Source organism: Podarcis gaigeae (assembly GCF_964106915.1).
Source record: "Podarcis gaigeae genome assembly, chromosome: 7".
Taxonomy (NCBI): domain Eukaryota; kingdom Metazoa; phylum Chordata; class Lepidosauria; order Squamata; family Lacertidae; genus Podarcis; species Podarcis gaigeae.
The window spans coordinates 34,730,125-34,751,403 of NC_139683.1; the positions used below are offsets into that span (position 1 = coordinate 34,730,125).

The 21,279-nt window shown below is 42.2% G+C and overlaps 2 protein-coding genes and 1 long non-coding RNA gene across 7 annotated transcripts in view; 2 read left to right on the forward strand and 1 right to left on the reverse strand.

Moving 5' to 3' along the window:
* Window positions 1–16: 16 nt before the first annotated feature.
* Window positions 17–17,961, forward strand: TCF24 (transcription factor 24). 4 transcript variants are annotated; one of them, XM_083748100.1, is made up of 6 exons: window positions 17–82; window positions 6,862–7,229; window positions 7,626–7,692; window positions 10,390–10,496; window positions 13,524–13,909; window positions 16,075–17,961. In XM_083748100.1, exons 4-6 carry the CDS (start codon window positions 10,430–10,432, stop codon window positions 16,186–16,188), a joined length of 567 nt encoding a protein of 188 aa, XP_083604226.1. In that variant the 5' UTR covers window positions 17–82; window positions 6,862–7,229; window positions 7,626–7,692; window positions 10,390–10,429; the 3' UTR covers window positions 16,189–17,961. The 4 variants fall into 4 exon arrangements, with proteins under 4 accessions (XP_083604226.1, XP_083604227.1, XP_083604228.1 ...); XM_083748101.1 differs by lacking the exon at window positions 10,390–10,496; XM_083748102.1 differs by lacking the exons at window positions 7,626–7,692; window positions 10,390–10,496.
* LOC310848718 overlaps window positions 16,341–21,279 on the reverse strand; it is an 8,365-nt gene continuing 3,426 nt past the window's right edge. Inside the window, exons 2-3 of the long non-coding RNA XR_014566537.1 lie at window positions 20,638–21,058; window positions 16,341–16,429 (exon numbers count right to left, since the gene is read on the reverse strand). This is a non-coding gene — a long non-coding RNA (uncharacterized lncRNA). The remainder of the gene's footprint in view (window positions 16,430–20,637; window positions 21,059–21,279) is intronic.
* Window positions 20,388–21,279, forward strand: part of LOC310848689 (uncharacterized protein) — a 13,153-nt gene continuing 12,261 nt past the window's right edge. For both annotated transcript variants that reach the window (XM_083748123.1, XM_083748122.1), the window contains exon 1: window positions 20,388–20,500. In XM_083748123.1, the coding sequence (XP_083604249.1) occupies window positions 20,463–20,500 (38 nt within the window). In that variant the 5' untranslated portion in view covers window positions 20,388–20,462. The remainder of the gene's footprint in view (window positions 20,501–21,279) is intronic.

The following is a 21,279-nucleotide window of genomic DNA, read 5'->3' on the forward strand; positions in this document are numbered from 1 at the left end:
CAGAATAAAAACTTATGGTAGAAAAAAAGACCCTATCAAAACAGGCCAATGAGGACTCACTATGCTCAGTTGGGTTGGACCGGTGACTGTTGAGGATGAAAAATGGCAGAAAGATAGATGGAGTATTTTGACAAAGGGCGTGGCGCTATCCTGACTATCAAAAGGATAGATTTGTTTGAAGTCCCCACATGTATGCACTACTTGCTGGCCCTTTTTGTATGTTGGAAAATGTTTTTATTTAAAATATCACACTTTTATAGAAGCCTGTGTACAACATAAAACCAATAATATAAAAACATCAATACATACTAGTAGGTAAAAAATTCACAATTCAAAGGCCTGTCTGAAAAATAGTTTTCAAAAGGTGTCTAAAAGAAGACAAAGATAATTCATGCAGGGCTGCTGCAGGCAGGGCCTGCCACATTAAATGCTCAGTCCCTGGCAAAGGCTGACCAAACCATAGGTCTCGACCAACAAAACTGCCCCATCAGAAGAGCATCAGAAGATGCTCTACTGAGGTAGAGCATAAGAAATTAGTATTGACCCCACACAGTTTAGGGCTTTGGCTTAACAAAAGAACCTTAAACCCGACATTATAGCAAATTGGCAACCAGTGCTGTTTTCTCAGCAATAGAGCAATATATTGCTTGTAACCTGTTCCTGTAAGCAGTCTGGCCTCTGCATTCTGCACTACTTGCAACTTCTGGTCCAGATAACACAATCAAACCAACAAAGTTTGCTACAGTGATTCTTGAGGTTAGCCATGCATGGACTACTGTAGTCAGACTGTCTTGGTCCAGAGATGGTTGCAGCTGGTGTATCTGCCAATGCTAGTAAAAGCCAAACAGGTCACTTGGGCCTCTCATGAAAAAGATGAATCAACAAGTGCCCCTAGCTTGCAAACCTGCTCCTTCAGAGGAAGTGAACCCCATCCAGAACAGATTGGGCATAATGGAGAAACTGAGTTGGGTATCATCTGCCTACAAATGGCACCGTGCTCCAAAACTCCTAGTGACTACCCTCAATGGCTTTATATAGCAATGGGGAGAGCACTCCATTGCATAAGCTGGGTTGAAGAGCACTCTCCCAGCTCTACTCTCTGGACATGATCCTGCAGCTAAGAATGGGGCCACTGATACACATCTCCAGAAGTCCATGGACATACACCATTAGAGTGATTATTCTGACAACAATTCCAAAGTCTGTTGTCATTTCATGCAACACACAAGAACCAAATTAGTAGCATTGTGTGTACACAGTACCTGCTCTCCTGCTAGCTGTGGTCCCTTGAGCTCTCTTTTTTGTACCCATAATTTTTAACATCATTTGATTTGCTTTAATTTGCAAAATAAGTGATCTATTTGTGTCATCATAGGTTGATTCACAGTTGATGGCCAAACTGGGTGAGATGCTGGAGACCATGGCTGGAGGAAAACAGACTTAATTCTTGCCCTCTAGGCTGTTATTCTGGGGGGAAATGCCTCCCTGGTTTTTTCATCCAAAGGGCAAAAGAACAGGACCCTATGGTTGTGGAAACAGCTGGGGGCATGATTTGATTAGAGGAACGGCCTGCAAGGAAATATTTAAGCATCCTTAGCCCTTCATTGCTGCCTTTAAAATGAAAGGAGGGGGGAATCAGGGGACTGTTTATGCATCTCTCCTATATTGTCTAATTTGGCCCTCATTTAAATTAATCTGCTTGGAATTTAAGCTGATTTACATCACAGTCCTCAACACACTTATTTGGAAACATGTTCCAGTGATTTCAGAAGAACTTAATGCCAAGTAAATGTGTTTAGGAAAGGGTGCCAGTTGGCTTAAATTATTGTACTTCAGTTTAACTGGGATTATAAATGAATAAAAGCCAAAATTCCCAAAGGAAGCATTGTTCATCCTGAAATAATTTTAGCTGCAGGCCCAAATACTTCATCTGAGTAATCCCATAGAAATCAGTGGGACTACTCTAGAAGCAAGCAGCATAAATTCTTGCTGCTTTTCTGTTTCGCAGTATCCTGCATCTTATACCATCTGTCCTTTAAATTAACTTTTCCCTAGACTCCACTTCCTAATTACAATTAATACCAAATATTTTAATTTTCTTGGCTACATAAAGGGCAACAAATAAATCAGGCTTTATTTTTCTGTCTTGCTGGGTCAAAGATTTGATTTATTGTGTCTATGTTATCACACAATCAAAATTTCATTCCCAGTGTTTGTTTGGGAAAATTCTACACCCTGCCTATTTATTTTGAATGTCTCTTCTCATTAATGTTGCTGAACTGTAATTTCTAGCCTCCAAATATCACTTTTTATTGTTCAGAGTCCCATAAATATATGGTTGTGTGTGTTTTATATATATTCACATACATAAAACACTACCAACAAAGTTCCATTGAATTCAGTTCAGCTTACTTCAATGAGATATAGGATTACAGTCTGAATGTGTTTAGGGATAAATTTCAAATCCAGTCAAATACTGCTGCCTCAGATTTTTGTGTTCCCATTTTTCCAGCACAATTTCCAGAGAAGAATTTGGTGAGGATTTTTAGATATTTTTTTTCTCCAAGGGAGAACAACTAACTTGGAGTTGGGGGTATTTCCAAAATGATGCAAGGATTAAATGGTGCAGTATCACAGTTAAAATTATTGGAGAGAACAAAGCAATGAGTTGTCCTTTCTTCCCAGACAGAATATTTTGGGCTTCAGCAGTACAGGTGGTTGTTTTTAAATTTCCTGTTAGTTTTGATTGAGACATTGTCACCATTGTGCAATCACTAAATTGTGTGTGTGTGGATGGAGGAGGGTGTCAATAAAATAAATGTTTAAAATTATTTACTTAGAGTGAGGTAATGGTGCATACACAGAATTCTATCTCTTGTTCTGAAATCTGGATTTATCATATGGAGTTAGGCCAGGTGGAAGCAACCAGATATCAAAATCTGGAACAATAATGGGACCACCTCTAAATATGTGTATATATTCAAATTGCTATAGTTGTAAAAACTAATATTGGCCATCTCAGTGTCCACCCTACTAATGAAGTAAGTCTGTGTACTTTTATAATATTATTGGATATCAAGAGGGTTTCAGAAATCTACTCCAGGCATGACTAGGGACTTGGGCAGACTTTTCCTCCCTTCTTTCATTGTAAAGCAAGCCCATATGCTGTATTACAAATAGATTTTACGGTAAATTTTAAATGAGATTTGCCCCACAGTGTGCTTCTGTGGGAATGCCAAAAGCACATAGAATTAGTACTGTCATTACTAGAGCATGGCCCACAGTCTTCATATTCTGTGGTATTGTGCTCCACACACACTTACCTCAAACATATGGAAAATCTGTTATACAACAGTCTCCCTAATAAGGGCTATAGGTGAATGTACGGAAAACCCAACAGATTCTCCTATTTTTGTATTCCTACCTGCAAAAAAGCTTCTCAAATGGGTGCTGGGGTGGGGATTGGTGTTTTGAGAGAAATGGTTTTAATTGAAAAGATCCAGTTTTGCCCCTTCTCCCCCCGCAAGGGGATTTTACCCCACCTCCTCATACCCATACCCCACACCATCCCCAAATCTGCCCTGGAGGGTTTCGGGCATGCCCAGAACAGATTTAGGGGGCATGCATGGGGACGAAAGGCGAGGACATTCCATTGTGCAAGAAGAAATCCTTAGCACTACACTGAATACAACCCAACGTGAAAAGCTGTTTAAAGCACTAGTGATGTTTGGTGGATATCATATAGCAAGTTACTACCTACACACAAACATGCACATGGGACAGCTATTTAGCTGTACCATGAGGGTAAGATTTTGGGTCAGAATTCCAGGGCCCCAATCTTCCCAGATTTTGAAGGAAGAGGAGGCCGCTGAAAGACCATTAAGTTTTGGAGCCTAAAAATGACCAAACTGCACCACTGCAGCTAACTACAAATGATAAAACTATAAAATTAAAATTACCTTAATGCTGGCTATTTTAATGTGATGCTTTTCTCTACATGGCAACTTAAATGAGTTGCTATCTTATTTATCTAGGCTTAAAATATCATTGTTTATTAATTGTGGGAAAGGTTATTGGAAAATATGAAGAGCCGTGACTTTCTACTCTTTGGCAAAGGTCAATACTGGCAAATTCTGAAAAAGAATAATGGGAGTAAAAGAAAAGAAAAAAGGAACTTATGAAAGGATTGTTTAACCTCCGAGCCCAACGTTTAAATTACTCCCCTCGAGCAAAACGGTTACTTTATCCTAACCCAAACAATTTTCATAAAGAACAATTTCAACGTTTGTACCTAGAGAATATAGGCATTGCTTTCAATCGTGCAAACGCCTCCCAGGCTTCTAATGGAAAGATGATTAATTCACAGAGCTTGCAACTATTTCCTTGAGGAGAGTGAGATAAGGTACCAGCTAATGGTTTGTTGAGAGCGTCCGTTCGCATCTTGTGGTCTGTGGCTTGGAAACTTGGCTCAGGGCCAGCTTTGGGTTTTATGCTGAAACAATCCTTTGGATTTCATATCAAAGCAGCTTGTCCCCAGCCCTAATTTAAAGCTAGGAGTTGGAGGGAAAGGTGAGAGCAGGGTAAATAAAAATCTCCAAAGAATTTAATCGCCAGCTAATTTAATGCAGAAAAGTGTGTTTAATCAGTCGGGCAGCCATCCTGAGCTCTATTTCTTTAGCTGTTTTCAAGGAAATATTTATATCTTGTTTCCACATAAAGAACACAAACCAGTGAAACTCAAGGACTTCAAAACCCCACTGATTTCAACACGAGAGATTTAAGTGTAACATCGGCTCTCCCATTGAAATTGATGAGACTTAAACGCCCTTAATTCAGATTTTAATAACTGACTTCTGTTGATGCTCAGTCAAGTGTTTAGCAGTTTTGCTCTGGTGATTCATCATATATTCAGCAATTCTGTTGGATGTGTACCCCAGTTCAGTATCCCAGTTCTCAGGATGTGTTTTCTGCTCTGATTTGCCAACTACAGCTTCTTTCAGAGATGATGTGGCCACCGCAATGTGCACTATGGTAATCTCCAGACTAGACTGCTATAATGTGCCCTACCTTTGACTTCCCTTAAAGAAGATTAAGAAATCTTAACTGGTCCCAAATGCAGTGATCAGGTTACCAGCTAAGGTTCTATTTAGATAGCCAACTAATATTTACTCAGAGTAGACCCACTGAAATCAATGGTCCTGAGCAGTGCTATTTTTCTAGGAAAAAAGAGGTGCCAGAACTCAACACGTATGCCTCCCTTGTTCTCTTATAATGGCAATGGTGCCCAGCTGAGAGGTGCCGAAACTGAGTGGTACATAGATTTTGTAATAAAATGGGGTATTAATTTCTGCCCCAGTGCCTAATGAATCTGAACTTTCTTCCTGCTACAACTGTCTCATCCACACTGTGAAATCCTACAGCACTGCCTGGCTTTGTCTTTTGCTTTCTACTTTGGTTATTGCGAGTGTGTAGGATAAATTAGGAAGCACCATTGTGTGCCACTGCATATAGTATTGGACCGCTAGGTTTTGGCCCATAAAGGCTGTGATCATAATCAATTAAGTTCTAGGTGTCTCACTTGCAAGAAAATGAGTTGAGCGCTAATCCTGCTGATTACTACAGGGCAGGCACCCTCAGATCACTGCATGCATTGCTTTAAAAGAGAGTTAGACAAATTCATGAAGGATAAGGCTATCAGTTGCTACTAGCCACAATGGCTATGCACTTTCTCCACTGTCAAATGCAATCTTCCTCGGAATACCAGTTGCTGAGTTGCGAGAGTGCTGTGTTTGTGCTCCATGTTCTGCTTGTGTTGTTTCCTCTGGCTGGCCAGTTTGAGAACAGGAAGCTGAACTAGATGGGCCACTCCTCTCATCCAGGGCAGATTGTCTCATGCTCTTTTGCCTGACAGCATTAACAGTTTGTACGCTAAACTTCTAACTGTGATAAAACTTTGTAGAACACTGACAGTAGGCATGTTGTGCATGTTTTAAAACCAAATAGCCATCCAGAGCTTGAGGAACTAATACTTTCATCTTTCATCTGCGGGGGGAGATGCAAGCAGAGGCCTAATGGACGTAGTCAGGCCTTTCATTAGGGTGGCAGGCCTTTTGTTGGTGGGGGCAGAACCTCAGTTAGCTATGTTTTTTGGGGGGGGGCACCCCCGTAGGGCAGGGAGGAAGAATAATTAGCAGACCTCCAGATTTTTTCCTGCTCATGCAGCAGCTTGATTCACCACCCCCTTCTTCAAATAACGCAGTTGGGCCCAGTGTTGGATTTACATATAAGCTAAACAAGCTATAGCTTAGGGCCCCACTCTCTTGGGGCCCCCAAAAAAAATTAAAGGGAAAAAAGCTGGATGTACATTTCCAAAATATAAGATAAAAAACAAATAAACTAAAACCTACATACAGCAACAGTGTTTTGTGTTGTGTAGGCTCCTATGAGGTAAGTAATGGGCCCCGCCTGCTAGCCTGCTCCCTAAAATATCACTGGTTTGCTCATTTCTATATATAGGGTGCCTACATGCTGCATGTGCAAATGGCTTTCGATATCTATTAGGTCCATAAATTACCATATAGCATATATTCAACATAAAAAAACAGCGACAATTTGTTGTTGACAAAGGACAGCTGGACATATAAAGGCCCCATTACCTTCAGTAGCTTAGGGCCTCAGCAAACCTAAATCGGGCCTGGTTGGTCCCCCGAACAAAACACCAGGCGTAACTGACAAGAATCAGAGGTGCCCTCGCCTCAAACCTGCCTGGCTGAGACCCAGGCCTGGTTCTACTCACTCGAAGAGGACTGCACTCTGCCCATGCCCATGCGCCCTCTTCTCCTCATCAGGAGCTGGCGTCAGCCCAAACCTTGAAGATGGATGCCAGGCAGGACCATGTGTCCTAAGAAACTCCTGTGGCTCAGATGAGAGCTGCGTCTGTTCAGCGGGAGGAGAGACCGGGTGGAGGAGGATGAAGGTTTGGCCGCTGCTTTGCCGCTAGGCAGCAGCCCCGCTCTCGGTCGGAAGGCGCCTCGGCCCCCTGCAGGGGAAAGAGGTCGAGCTCGCCAGGAAGGACAGGGGGCGATGCGAGAGGAGGAGCAGCAGCAGGAGGCGGAGGAGCCCCTCGGAAGTCTATAAGAGAGACGCGCTTCTCCACTCCCAGCCTGGACTACATCGCTACTGGCCGGCCAGGCGCCTCTCTGCCCCGGGTGCTCACCCCAGAAGACTAAGTAAGTGCTTTCCTGTGTAGCTTTCTGGTCTCTCTATCTCAGTAGCGGGCATTTGTGCTGTTTTGATATCTTTACTCTGGTTGTGTATTTGCGTGCAGTCTCATTTATTGTTAGAACCCAGTCATTGCCCGAAACGGTTTCCCCCAAAAGTGCTGCTTTAGAGATGCATCTTGGTGGTCTGTCTGCCCTTTGAACATGTTCTCTTGGAAGTTGCCTCAGTAACTTCCCTGGGAATAAAAGTTACCCTGCAAATCGAGGGAAGCGGGCTCGCTCAACGTGGCGAGCTCTGCAGGCTCAACAACAAGCAGGTAATTTTAAATTGGACTGGCTAGCTCTCCCTAATCATCTTGCCATTATACTCAGGAGGGATTGAAAGTGATATTTGTTTCCTTGCAGGATTGTGAGCGAAGTCTCGCCGCTATTGATTCGTGTCGGGAGTTATTCTAGTTTCGACTGAAGAAAGGTGCGAATTTGTGGGCTTTCGGAATAGGGAATATCTCGATCTCTTAGAAGTTCCTGGCTTTTCGGATGCGAAATCAGTCAGCTGCTGTTTTTTCAGTGCCGGAAAGTCAAAATGTGTAGCTGTAAGAAAGCAATTTGAGTTACAGATGTGGTGTATAAGAACGAATACTTTTCGATGTTCCAACGGTTTGAATAATAACAGTAAATATATATATTTACATATATATAATGGGAATGTATTACAGAACCTTTCATTCCGATCTTAAAAATAAAGTTATTTGTGTTTATTGAGGATCAAGCCATACATCAGCCGCAAATTGACCTCAAGCCTCAAGAAAGTGAGAGTGGGGAAAGGCATATTTGCATCCAGCTAGCCGTTAAAGTAGTGAAAATCACACTGATGCTTGGGGAAATTGTTGTACCTAGAACTTTGAATGGGAAATTCTGCACTACTTTTTCTTCCCTTGCAGTCCTATAAACATCTGCTCATAAGTAGCAGGAATTTAGTTCAACGGGGCATGCTCCTAAGTAAACAATGTTGCATACTAGATTTATCCTTTTAGCTTTAATTTTTGTAATGAAAACAGTTGGGCGGCAATGCTAAATTTAGTGCTTTCCTGGCTGTAAGCCTCATTCAAATAAGACTTCCAAATAATAAAATTTTGGATTGATGAATTTATTTGCTAATAAGTCCTACTGATTTCCCCCTACTCTGTGTTCAAATAAATGTTAAGAATGGGAAGGTGGCAGTAATACTGTTCATTACTCCCTAAACATCTCTATTCATTTCTCCCAGTTAACTGATGTTACAGCCAAAGTGGTGTCTGAAGAGAGCCTAAAAGCCCAATCAGGCACTACCTAGAATCCTTCTGTATCATCAAACATTTTTCAAATCCCTCAAGTGTAAAAGAGTTGTAAGTTGTTCACTTACAATGTATTTGTTGGATGCTAACTAACATAATTTGCTTGTTGGAATGCTGGACCAGAAAAGGAAATGTACACATTCTATAGCAGTTCAATGAGCACCAAATATTTACTGAGCATTCAGGCAAATTAATTAAAAAAAAAACAACAGCTATTGACAAAACAAATCAAAAGCAAAGGAGCTAAAACCTGAAAGGGAAAATATTAGGGGCATACGAAAACAAATGACAGGCAATTAAAATGCATTGATTCCTTCCAAATTGGTTATAGGAATACACTTAATTTTGGAATGCCACCCCTAGAAGTTTGGGGACCATCTTGACTGGTTTTCACTCTTGACTACTTGCAAGTCTATCTTTAGGATCTTGTTAAAAAGATACTGATGCAGATTTGCACTAAGGAAAATAAATGCATATAGGTTATAAACTGCAGGTGACACATGATGCGCTAAATATCCCATGTAGATTTTGATCAGTTATTTCCCTACATGTGTATAAATAATGTTTATGGGAGTTTCTGTGCCTCTTTTAGAAGTGATTTTTCTCTGTCTACTGTAAGAGGAAAACTGTCACCACAGAAACTGCAAATTAGTCTGTGCCTGTAAATTTTTCTGTGTGAACAGGAACACAGGAAACTGCCTTAAACCAAGTCAAACCATTGGTCTACATAACTCAGCATTTTCTACCCTGACAGGCAATAGCATTCCATGGTTTCAGACCACAGACATTCCCAGCCCTACCTGGAGATGTCAGGGAGTAAACCTGGGATCCTCTGCATGGAAAGCATTTTGGCAGACACAACATTAAAATTACACACTACTAGATTTTAGACATTCCCTACAGTGTATGTTTCCTATTTCCTTTTGCATTCTGTCCCTTAGATTGTAAGCCTGATGGCAGGGGCTGTGTTGTTTTTTGATACCTTGTTCAGCTCCTTGAAAACATTAGGCACTAAATGAATAAGAAGAAGAAGAAGAAGAAGAAGAATATCAGTAGTTTTGTTGTTTTTGACAACAGTCTGCTGCAATGACAGCATTCAGTTTTTAAAAAAAACTTAACAGTTGCAACAGTACAAAAATAAGAATCAGACGCATTCATCACCCTAAGTTTTTGCAAAATACTTGAATGGAACAGGGAAAGATTCTGAAACTAGGGGAAACCTTTGAGATGGGAATACAGTTCTTCCAGGGTCCCGATCCTGTTCTCACCACAGGCATAGAATGTATGTTAGGCTCGCTCCCACTCCATTCATTTTTCCACTTGAAGCCCCTTCCCTATGTCCCATTGATGAGTTGCTGTTAAACCCCTGCAGAAACACCCTTCCACCCCAATCACACACTATATACAATGAAGTGCAAGACTGAGCATCAAAATAATTTTTTGCCTGGGATAGCAGAACAGCTTGATTCAGCCCTGTTAAGGTCTGGGCTTCCTTCTGCAAACTGGTCCCTGGGTTTGCTACTATCCCAACTAGATAGATAGATAGATCTACAGTAATTTATAAGACTCCTAGAAATATACTAGATTTAATAAATACATAATATACAGTATACATGTCCAAGGAGCACAATTTCCTCAAACTCGTTGCCAATGAAATCTGTGGGACTGAAGTATACAGCTGATCTGTAGTCCCTCTGATTTCTGTAATAATTTATGCTTGCTGGTTGTGTGTACATGGAGACAACTGTATATATAATCAAAAGAGCTAATCAGAAGCACAAAACTGTTCATCCTCCCCTTTGTATCTTGGCCTTTTGCATACATGCTTCACAAAGCAACTCCTGCGGGTCAGAAGACCTTCCAGACCTTCTTCCAATGCAAAGCTTTGTGAAAGTAAATGAAAATGGGCAAAAGCTTCAGCATTTGTGCAAAAGCATTTTAGGTATGTGCCTAGAAGTCTTTGGATGTTGGCCAGTGTATATGTGAACACATATACATAGATATTCCAGGTATTTCTATGATTGTACACAATGGCCATCACTGAAAGAACCACACACCTAGTTTTGAGTACCCAAGTGGTACAGTATGCACCCAAATGGCAAGGTGCTGTTTACAAAACGGGGGAAATCCAATGGATCTCATTCACAGATGCAAACCATTATTACGATCATCTGCTCTTTTATCCTGACAAAAACACATTAAAAGGTCCCCGGAAGCTGTCTGCGGACAAACGCCGGTTCCCTCGGCCTATAGAGCGAGATGAGCACACAATCTCAGAGTCGTCTGCGACTGGACCTAATGGTCAGGAGTACCTTTACCTTTTTAATTTGTAAAGTAGTATAAATTGGAAATGACAAGAAACCATCTCTTTTCAGTTTGTTTACTGCAACATATATTCAGTAAAAGCACTTTATTTTAAGGGTCCTGAATTGCAATCCTTCTCATTCAGAATTTTCAAGCAGTATTTCATGTTAAAGGTAAAGGTACCCCTGCTCGTACGGGCCAGTCTTGCCAGACTCTGGGGTTGCTGCGCCCATCTCACTCAAGAGGCCGGGGGCCAGCGCTGTCCCGAGACACTTCCGGGTCACGTGGCCAGCGTGACATCACTGCTCTGGCCAGAGCCAGAGCCAGAGCCGCACACGGAAACGCCGTTTACCTTCCCGCTAGTAAGCGGTCCCTATTTATCTACTTGCACCCAGGGGTGCTTTCGAACTGCTAGGTTGGCAGGCGCTGGGACCGAACGACGGGAGCGCACCCCGCCGCAGGGATTCGAACCGCCGACCTTTCGATCGGCAAGCCCTAGGCGCTGAGGCTTTTACCCACAGCGCCACCTGCGTCCCGTATTTCATGTTACATAACATCATCTGAACACTCATTTATGCAATCAGAAAAGTAACTTTATTGTTACCAATCATTTCCAAAGTGGTGATATTTCAGTTATGTTGAATAAAAACAATTTCTCTTCAAAGTTATAGGGGTCATTCAGATCAAAACCTTGCCGAATAGAATTTATTGCCATTCATTATTTAATTACCAGAATCTTTTGTGAAACAATACAAAACAAAATACTTAGGGAGCAATCCACCCCCAGCGTCCACCAGCCCAGAGGAAATAGGGTGTGGATCTTTCTGCCAAATGTTTATATTTTAAAAGGAAAGAGGAGATTGAACTAAAGTTTAATTTCTACTGGAATATTCAAAAAGAAAGAATGAATATTTAACCTCTGGAAGAAGTGTTTTTTTTTTATTCTAAAAGGACAGCCCATTTATTACCCACGTAGCAGAGTCAGATTCTGTGTAATTTAATTTTTCACACTTAATATTATAAGATATTATTTACAGAATGCAGAATTGGGCTCTAGACATATTCACTAGACGTTTTAGGGTGGTTTTTTTAAAAGGAGAAATTCATCTGTTGAGTAAATACAATATAAGCTGTGTGATGCTGGCCCCACCATTAGGCAGAGTGAGGAAACCGTCTCAGATTTGGGATATTATGAAAGGGCAGAAAATTCTGAGTTATTTAATATTTTTATTGTATTTTAATTACTTACAAGGAGAGGTGCATGTGTTACCTTCTTCCTTGGGAGTTGGGTGCCAAAATAACTTGTCCAGCCTTTGTCATTACACAATTTGACTTGGGGAAGAGTACTATGTGCTGTTCAGCTCAGTCAACAAAATATCTGCCATTTCTGTGGATAACTTTATTGGGCACTCTTAATGTTTAAGGTTACAGTATGTTGGTGCAAAAGCAGAAATTAATTCATTGAGTGAGATCACTGTTCAGAGAACGCAATTCTAAGCATGTGAGTAAATTCTAAACTAAGTTTGACTGGTGTTCCGCCTAAACGTATGCTTTTAAACTTACCTGCTTCTGTTTGCCTCCTATTTTATTGCTCTCAGGTCAGCCACTGTTTTCTGAAAGTCTTTTAGAACTGCCTGAACTCTGTACATGACCACAGTTCTTAGCTATGCATAGCTCCATAAGGTTCTGCTGATCTGCAAACTCTAATACAGATGATTTGTTTAGCCTAGTTCACCCAAACCTGTGACATAGTGAGGGCGGGGGCACAGGAGCAGTTGCCGCAAAATTGTTAGGCGCACAAAATTTCAACACCCCATGCTGCCTCAATACAGCTGAGCACTTCCGGCATTGGGCTCTGTTGAAAATGGCTTCTCCATGCAAACCAGGAATTGACCTCTCCAGACAATAGAACAACTCTTCTTATCTTTGCGGCTGCAATCTCCTGGGTGATGTGAATGCCATTAGGCAGTTGAATGTGCATGCATACTCATACCCTCCAACATTTCTCCGGTGAAAATAGGGACATCCCATTCCATAATGATAATTTTACTATTTATATCCCGCACATCTTAATGGGTTGTCCCAGCACTCTTGGCAGCTTCCAACATATATAAAAACATAATAAAACATGAAACATTAAAAAAATCCCTATACTGGATTGCCTTCAGATGGCTCGGAGATTGAATAACTCTATACCCTCCAACATTTCTACAATGAAAATAGGGACATCCTAAGGAAAAGCGGGACATTCTGGAATCAAATCAGAAATTGGGATGGCTTCTCTAAATCAGGGATGTCCCTGGAAAATAGGGACACTTGGAGGGTCAGCATACACCATCTGTTTCCCTCCCACCCATACTTCCTCCACATGGCCCCGGGTACTGCCAACCCACGCTACACCACTGCCTAAAACTAGTGGCCAACCATGCAGATTGTACTCAAGAGTTACAAAATCAGTTCTATACTGATTTAATGAACTGGCTGTTATGAACTGTGTTCCCTGAAAATACAGTGATAAAAGAGAAAAACAAATTGTACGTCCAAAGTGTTGCAGTAATACTAAAAAAAAATAATCGGGTCAGGATGTAATGATAACAACATTAAAAATACGTAACTCTGATCATCCTCTGAAGTACTTGGAAATAAGTGTTGTTGTTGGCTGCAGGTTCATCTCCACCAATGGACTATAGAAATGTACCGGAGAATTGCAAGGAGCTCACTGTGCCCTGCTCTAACTCCAGCTCTCTGCCAGCCAGTGTGTCTGGCACAGATTCTTCAGCTGGTCAACGAACTGCAATAGCCTTGGGGAGGCCAGCAGCTGCAAATGCCGCCCGAGAGCGCAGCCGAGTGCAGACTCTGCGTCATGCTTTTCTGGAGCTGCAGAGAACCCTGCCCTCTGTGCCACCCGACACCAAGCTCTCCAAGTTGGACGTGCTGCTCCTGGCCACTACCTACATTGCTCACCTTACCCGCAGCTTGCAGGATGAAGAAGAGTTGCCCGGAGAGGGCTTGGGCACGCTGAGAGGGGATGGCTATCTCCATCCAGTTAAGGTAAGCAATGCAAAACAAAGTGGTTTTCTAGGCCGAATCAAGTAAGAGCATGAAGGCTTTTGTTATTTGTTATTAAATTTGTCAGTTGCTTTAACTTGCCCAGGGCAACCCAAATCAGCTTCCAACCAAACAGACAGACAAAAAGCCCCACATGCATCCATTAAAACCAAGAGAAAATTGAATTGCATTAAAAACATCCTGCCCACATCTAAAAGGCCACAGATGGTTAAAGGCCAATGGCCTGGTTATAAAGGAAAGTTTTTGCTTGGCACCAGATGTATTTTGATGCCAGGCAAGCCTCCTTGGGGGAGAGCCTTCCACAAATGGGGAGCTACCACAGAAAAGGCCCGTTCTCATGTTGCCACCCTCTGGATGCTTTTTTGAGGGGCATACAAAGAAGGGCCTCAGATGATTATTGCAGGGTTCAGGTCGGTTCATATGGGAAGAGCCGATCTTTGAGGTATTGCAGTCCTGCACCATTTAAGACTTTTAAGTAAAAATCAGCACTTTGAATTGGGCTCAGAAACTAATTGGCAGGCAGCGCAGTCAGGCCGGGATTGGCGTTTTATGCTCAAACTGCCTTGCCCCGGTGAGCAACCTGGCCGCTGAATTCTGCACCAACTGAAGTTTCAGAGGCAGCCCTATGCAGAAGACACTGCAGTAATCTAACCTAGAGGTTATCAAAGCATAGATGACAGAAGTTAGGATATCCCTGTCCAGAGAGTGAAGCACTCAGCACCACCAAGGCCACCTGAGCCTCAAGCAACAGAAATGGATACAGACGTCCTAAGCTGTGTGGCTGCTCCTTCAGAGGGAGTGAAATAGGGTTTCCATATTTCAAGCAGAAAGAAATGTTGTTGAGCTTTTTTTACCCAAAGTTGGCTTTTGGAGCAAAATTACAAAAAAGCCATTTTTGAGCTATTTGTATGGACAAATGGCAAAAGCAGCACCGCTAACATGGGCTGCCATACGCCCGAATTTTCCAGGACATTTGTCCGGTTTCCACCCGGACACTGCTGCTGACAGCAGTATTCCGGATATGGGAAAATCCAAACGTATGGCAACACCTGCAGATGTAAAGGAGAAGTAGAATTCTTCGTCAGATAGAACTGAAAGAAGTCATCTTTTTAGTTCAATGGAATCAAGAAAATGCCTCCCATTTACTTTGCATTAAAGCAGTGTTTGCTCCTCCTGGCTACTGGCTCTTTAATTAGTAATTTCCTGAACTAGTTCCCTCTTGGCTTAGTTCAGGAAACTGCTAATTTAAAGGGTTGGTAATTAGGAAAAACAGGCAAGCTATTACTGTAAGTAGCCCTTCACTTATTTGTTTCCTGTACTCATTCTATTCACTAGTGGTATAAAATTGGCCCTTACTCATTAAAAAATACATATTCTAACATGCCACCCCAATCTCCATGAGCAGTGTGAAACTCCAGAAAATGCAGGTGCACCTTAACTCAGGATCTGTGTTTCCTTTTAGACTAATGAGGCACAGCGGAGACTGTGGTATCTTTATGATAAATGGTTTATTTACACATATGTACAACCTGAACCTAGGTGGAGGGTCTCACAGCATTGGCACCCCAACAGGTCTTTCCTTCCATAGCCAGAGCCTGGCTCTCAAATCATCAGCAAGCCTCATGCCCTGCCCTCTCTCTAGTTTACATCCCTGATAACTGTAACCCACAGGTCTTCCCCCTTTTATCCCCTGAGAGATGAAAGAGGCATTCAGTTTATTCACTACTGAACACAGTGGATTACTACTCTCAAGGCACAGATCTGTAAACTACAGATCCCTGCACTGAGGTGTGTGTGTTTTCAGTATACAGTCGTACCTTGGATCTCAAACGCCTTGGCTCCCGAACAAATCGGCTCCCGAACGGTCAAAACCCGGAAGTGAGTGTTCTGATTTACAAACGTTCTTTTGGAAATCGAACGTCCGTTGGGGCTTCTGTGGCTTCCGATGGGCTGCAGGAGCTTCCTGCGGCCTGTCAGAAGCCACACTTTGGTTTTTTGAATGTTTTGGAAGTCGAATAGACTTCCAGAATTGATTCTGTTCGACTTCCAAGGTACGGCTGTAGGTTCGTTCATCTCTTTTGTTTCAGAAAGCATGACACCTAAGCAATACTAATCTATTGTGTACTTTTGTATACATTGTCTTCTAGAAATGGCCAATGCGATCAAGGCTATACATTGGAGCTACAGGGCAGTTTTTGAGTCACTCAGCGCAAACAGAAAACACAAATCAAGGAGAAACTTCAAAAAATTCACAAATGTAATGCTATGTTTTTATATTGAATGCTGTGTATTTATTATGCTGGATATATTTAAATTAAAACACTTCTTCCAGCAAATATGACCCTCCTCCCAATTGTATATGGTATCGTGTGAAGTAGGTGGACAAGCTGAATTTTAAGATAGTCACACATACCTTTAGGTTGCTTTCTTTATGTCCAGAAGCAGTCTGTTGGTGTGAGCAGTGCATTATGGTCCTCCTGCCGCAAACAACTTCCACGATTTCTGAAATAGCAAAATGTACATGCGTTGTACACATGATACCAACTGAGATTCATGAACTCCTGGCGAATGTAACATTATTTGAGTCAACAAGCAATCCATCCCATTTGTGAAGGAAATGGCTGAATGTAACATGTGAGCTGACCCTTATAAATAATAGACAACTTGGAAGCATTAAAGCAACAAGGTTCGTGATTAACATAAGAATTATGGACTGTCTCAATGAAGGGATTCATTCTGAACATATCCCTCAAGAAACACAGGTGTGCATTCTTTTGGCTGTTCACATGCATCCAAGCTCTTAAGAACTTAAACAGAGCTTTGCTGGATCAGCGATCCATCTATTCCAATGTCCTGTTTCCAAAAATGACTGCACAGATTCTCTCACGAAGTGCACAAGCATGACATCAAAGCAACAGCCCTCCACCATTGTTTGTGACCACACCTGGTATTCATAGGGTTCCTGAGCATGGAGGATCTATTTTGCAGTTGTGGTTAATGGCCACTGATAGATCAGCATGAGCCTGTGTGTGTGTGTGTGTGTGTGTGTGTGTGTGTGTGTGTGTTTATATAAAACATCTATAGAGTTTACAGTGTAGTTTGGCTGATCTTGTAAAGAAGGAGCTTAAAAAGCAGATCTGTGTTTATATGAACTTTGGATATGGATTTCTGTGTTGCATCTTAAGTGTGTAGAATTAAGATGCTTCTGCAATAAAATATAATTTCAATAAGCTGCAAATATTAATTAACCATAAAATGCAAACTTTTTACACTATGAAGTTTCTACACTGCATAGTATTTTTTTGTTTCTTTACTATTTGACCTTACTGTTTACAATTATTTTCACTGTATAATACCTGCCATATTAGGATAATACCAAATGTGGTTGATGAAGTGGGCTCTTTCCCACAAAAACGTATGCTATAATATATCTATTTAAAGTGCCACAAGACTCTTTGTTGCTTTTCCGCAGAGGTCCAAATGACCTTTAGAAGCATCTACTATTCAAGAACCTTTTCTCAGATGAATTTATTTGCCTCTTTTCACTGATAAAATGAATGTGTGTTAATAGTCAAGTGAGAACATTACAGTAAACAAAAACAAAACCACAATGTAAGCAGCTTTGTGTATGGAATCTAGCAATATTATGGGTGTTGTAATATAATTTATTATTTGTGTTTATCTCTGCTTTACGGTCTGAACTGCATTAATGTTTGAGGGAAAAGCTTACCGTACTTCTATACTGCAACATGTGTACATGTTTTATAGCTTGATATGTTCATTCCAGAAAACAGAGCTTGCATGCTCAGCTAGTTCAGCTAAAATATTTGCAGCATGTAAGCAACAAAGGTTATAAGATAAGTGCAACTGAGGTTCACCTAGTTATCTTTTCTTATTGTATATGTTATACATGATTTTACAGAATTTTAATATTTATATTAAATACTTTAAAAACTGCTATGATTTGTCAGAATCAAAGAAATGAAACTGTTCCACAAGAAGCCAAAAATAAAATAAAATGCATTTAAGAGGAATATTTGGGAAATTTCTTTGCGGTACAGGAGTTAAGAATGTTATCATGTCTTACAATATTAGGATTTTCTTTAAAATAATAATAATGACAACTGATTAGCCTTTGACTCAGCCATCGCTATGGCTTATTCCGGAACCATTCCAGCTACCATTCCCATGCTTTAACTGTGAAAAATGTGACTTGCAGACACACAGTCTCTGTAGAGGAATAATTCCTCCCCATATTTAACAGTACCTTTTCTAAGCACTAGTACTTTGTTAGTGACATCATTCAGTTATTTCAAGCAAGAGCTGTGCATTTTTACTCAGAATACCTGATTTCAGTGGGACTTATTCTAGTTGGTATGTGTGCATAGGACTAAGGCCTAAAATGCTTGAACCCTGGTGACTCCTCACTTCCAGCATACTTTCCCTCCACCCCATACTAAAATCAGAAAAGGAGCCTGCCCCTGCCATTCAATCCCAGCCCCAAAGCCTCACGAGAGCTGTTTCTGTGGGCCTTCTAGGCATAATGGCACAAGCGCATCTCCTGTGCATTGGTGCTGGGTAATTCTGGCCCATTCCTCAGTTTGCACAGAAACATCTTCCATCAAAATGTATGTGCGTCTCATGATCTGGAATACACACCTCATTATTTTTTGGCATGTGGGCATATAAAAACGTATACATTTATAGCTAACCAATCCATAATTTGGAACAAGTCATGACTTTAATCTCATTTTTTTTTCTTCATGTGACTCCCCCAATATTATTTTTCTCTTCATTTGAGTCCCCCTCCCATCTGCCCCAAGCCTTTACTTTGCACAAAGACTGCTCTGTTCCATGTGGTCTCTAAGGGAGCAAATGGAGATTGACACAGAATATATTAACACAGAAAATGTTTTAACTAGAGGGTATACTATTGTAATTACAGCTTATAAACATGAACCCAAAGCGCATTGTATATAATATTCTTAATGTTTTGATTATATATGTTTATGTTTTTATTTATTTATATTTTGGGTGTGTTTCCCTTTGTCTGCTCCGTTGGCAGGGATCTGTTTTATTTAATCTTGTACAGCAGCATCTCGAATGAGGCTGCTATATAAACAATAAGCCACCCCATGGAGTGGGAGCAGCACCAGATAAAATTATGGGGGAGCACAGAATGTGCGAAGTACATGGGCGTAGCCAGGATTTTTAGGGAGGGGAGGCCTTTTGTTGTGGGGGCAGAATCTCAGCTATGTATTTTTATTGATTTAGAGGGGCAGTTGTCCCTCCCTGCCCCCTCACGGCTATGTCCATGGCAAAGTATATTTTTGGGGTGGTAAGTTGAGTGTCTTACATATTGAAACAAAATAAAAAAAAATCTTCCAGTAGCACCTTAAGAGACCAACTAAGTTTGTTATTGGTATGAGCTTTTGTGTGCATGCACACTTCTTCAGATACTTATGTATTGAGATATCTGAAGGAAAAATAACAATATATTAATGGCAAGAGTCCAGCAACAGGGGGAAGGCAAGTGTGGTGGGGGAGACCCGGGAGAGCTCCTTATGGGGGGCACTTGCCCACCTTTGGTGCACCCCATATTAGAGCACATACTTTTCCCTGACGTGGAAGTGTGGTACCAGTCTTGTAGCCCCCTTAAAGTCTTAACACGTTTATTAATACAAGGTAGTCCATTAAAGGTTATGCCGTTATAAATGTGTCAGACCCTCCAAGTGTCCCTGTTTTCCAGGGACAGTCCTGGATTTTCCCAGACAATCCCGTCGCGGTTTCTGATTGTCCCGCTTTTCCTTAGGATGTCCCTATTTTCATTGCAAAAATGTTGGAGGGTATGGAGTTATCCAGCCCCAAGCCATCTGAAGACAAGTTAAGTTTTTTAAATGTTTAAAGTTTTATTCTATTTTTATATGTTGGAAGCCTCCTAGAGTGACTGGGGTAACCCAGTCAGATGGGTAAGGTCTAACAGTAAAATTATTATTATGGAATAGGATGTCCCTATTTTCATTGGAGAAATGTTGGACGGCGTGACGTTAGCCTTAAAGGTGCCACAAGACTTTTTTAAAAAAACAAAACTATTGTCTTTACGGCCACAACTTTGGAAATCAGAGGATAGCTATAGCTGATCTCTTCTTCCACCGCGAGAGGGTGCGAGATTCAAAACCCCAAATCTCTGGCGTGCAATCAGCAAGGATTCCCCCCCCACCCCCGTCTCCGGGAAAAAAAACAAACATTTTTCGTACGTCTCTGGCAACAACAAAAAAAAGGCATTTGCCCTGTTGCCTTTTGGGTTAGCCAAGGTGATGAAATGTTGGACTCCAACTCCCGTCAGCCTCAGCAAGCCAGGCCCAACTGTCAGGGGGTTGATGGGAAGTGTAGTTCATCAATGAAACCAACTTGTCGGCCACCTAGTCCGGAAAAGAACGAGCGCAAAAGGCGCGTGGCTGGGTGGAGGGGAGGGCTGGTCACGTGCTCCATGGACTTATAATTCCGGTTCCGGCCACCCTCGCGCTCCTTTCTGATGGAGGTCTGCGGGGTTTCGCGTGGTCTGCAGAACAGGTAAGCAGTTTGAGGGCGAGAGGGGAGGGGAGGCGGCGGCCGTTTGGGCTGCCTGGACGAAAGTGGGGGGGGGGGCGGCTTGGGGTGCTCGCGCCGACTAGCCTGGCTGCGTTCCCTCCCTCTTCCTCGGCACGTACCTTGAACTCAGCTAGGCCAGGACTCGTGGCGGGTAGAGCGCGCGGGGAGCTTCCCGCCTTCAGCTGGAGGCCGAGGCGGCGGCGGGTGGGGGAACCGTTGTGGGTCTGGATGCCTTTTTTCGAGGATCCCGCGCCAGATAACTGGTCGGGGCTGGGCACCTTTGCCCACTTCTGGAATGCAATTTGTAGCTGTCTGGCAGAACTAGAGAATGAGTGGTTGTTTGGGGAAGCCTTGTTAGGCCCTCGCTTCTTTACAGCCTCCAGCCCACTCTTCTATTTCCGTCCCCCCCCCCCCGACCTAACCAGTGGAAGGAGATGAAGGTAAAGTGTCTATTCCATTAGCAGATGGAGTTTTTGTCATAACGTGCTATTGCCATGTTATCTATATTCCTCGTGTAGTAACTTGAAAAATAGAGGATTGCTAATACACGTCATGAGGGACGCAGGTGGCGCTGTGGGTTAAAGTCTCAGTGCCTAGGACTTGCCGATCGAAAGGTCGGCGGTTCGAATCCCTGCGGCGGGGTGCGCTCCCGCTGCTCGGTCCCAGCGCCTGCCAACCTAGCAGTTCGAAAGCACCCCCGGGTGCAAGTAGATAAATAGGGACCGCTTACCAGCGGGAAGGTAAACGGCGTTTCCGTGTGC

Bases quoted from the DNA above. Each gene is read 5' to 3' on its own strand.
- TCF24 (XM_083748100.1), top strand. From the start codon at position 10,430: ATGCAAAGCTTTGTGAAAGTAAATGAAAATGGGCAAAAGCTTCAGCAT. The intron at 10,497-13,523 runs GTATGTGCCTAG...TGTTGGCTGCAG, and splicing joins TTTGTGCAAAAGCATTTTAG to GTTCATCTCCACCAATGGAC. The intron at 13,910-16,074 runs GTAAGCAATGCA...ATTGTCTTCTAG, and splicing joins GCTATCTCCATCCAGTTAAG to AAATGGCCAATGCGATCAAG.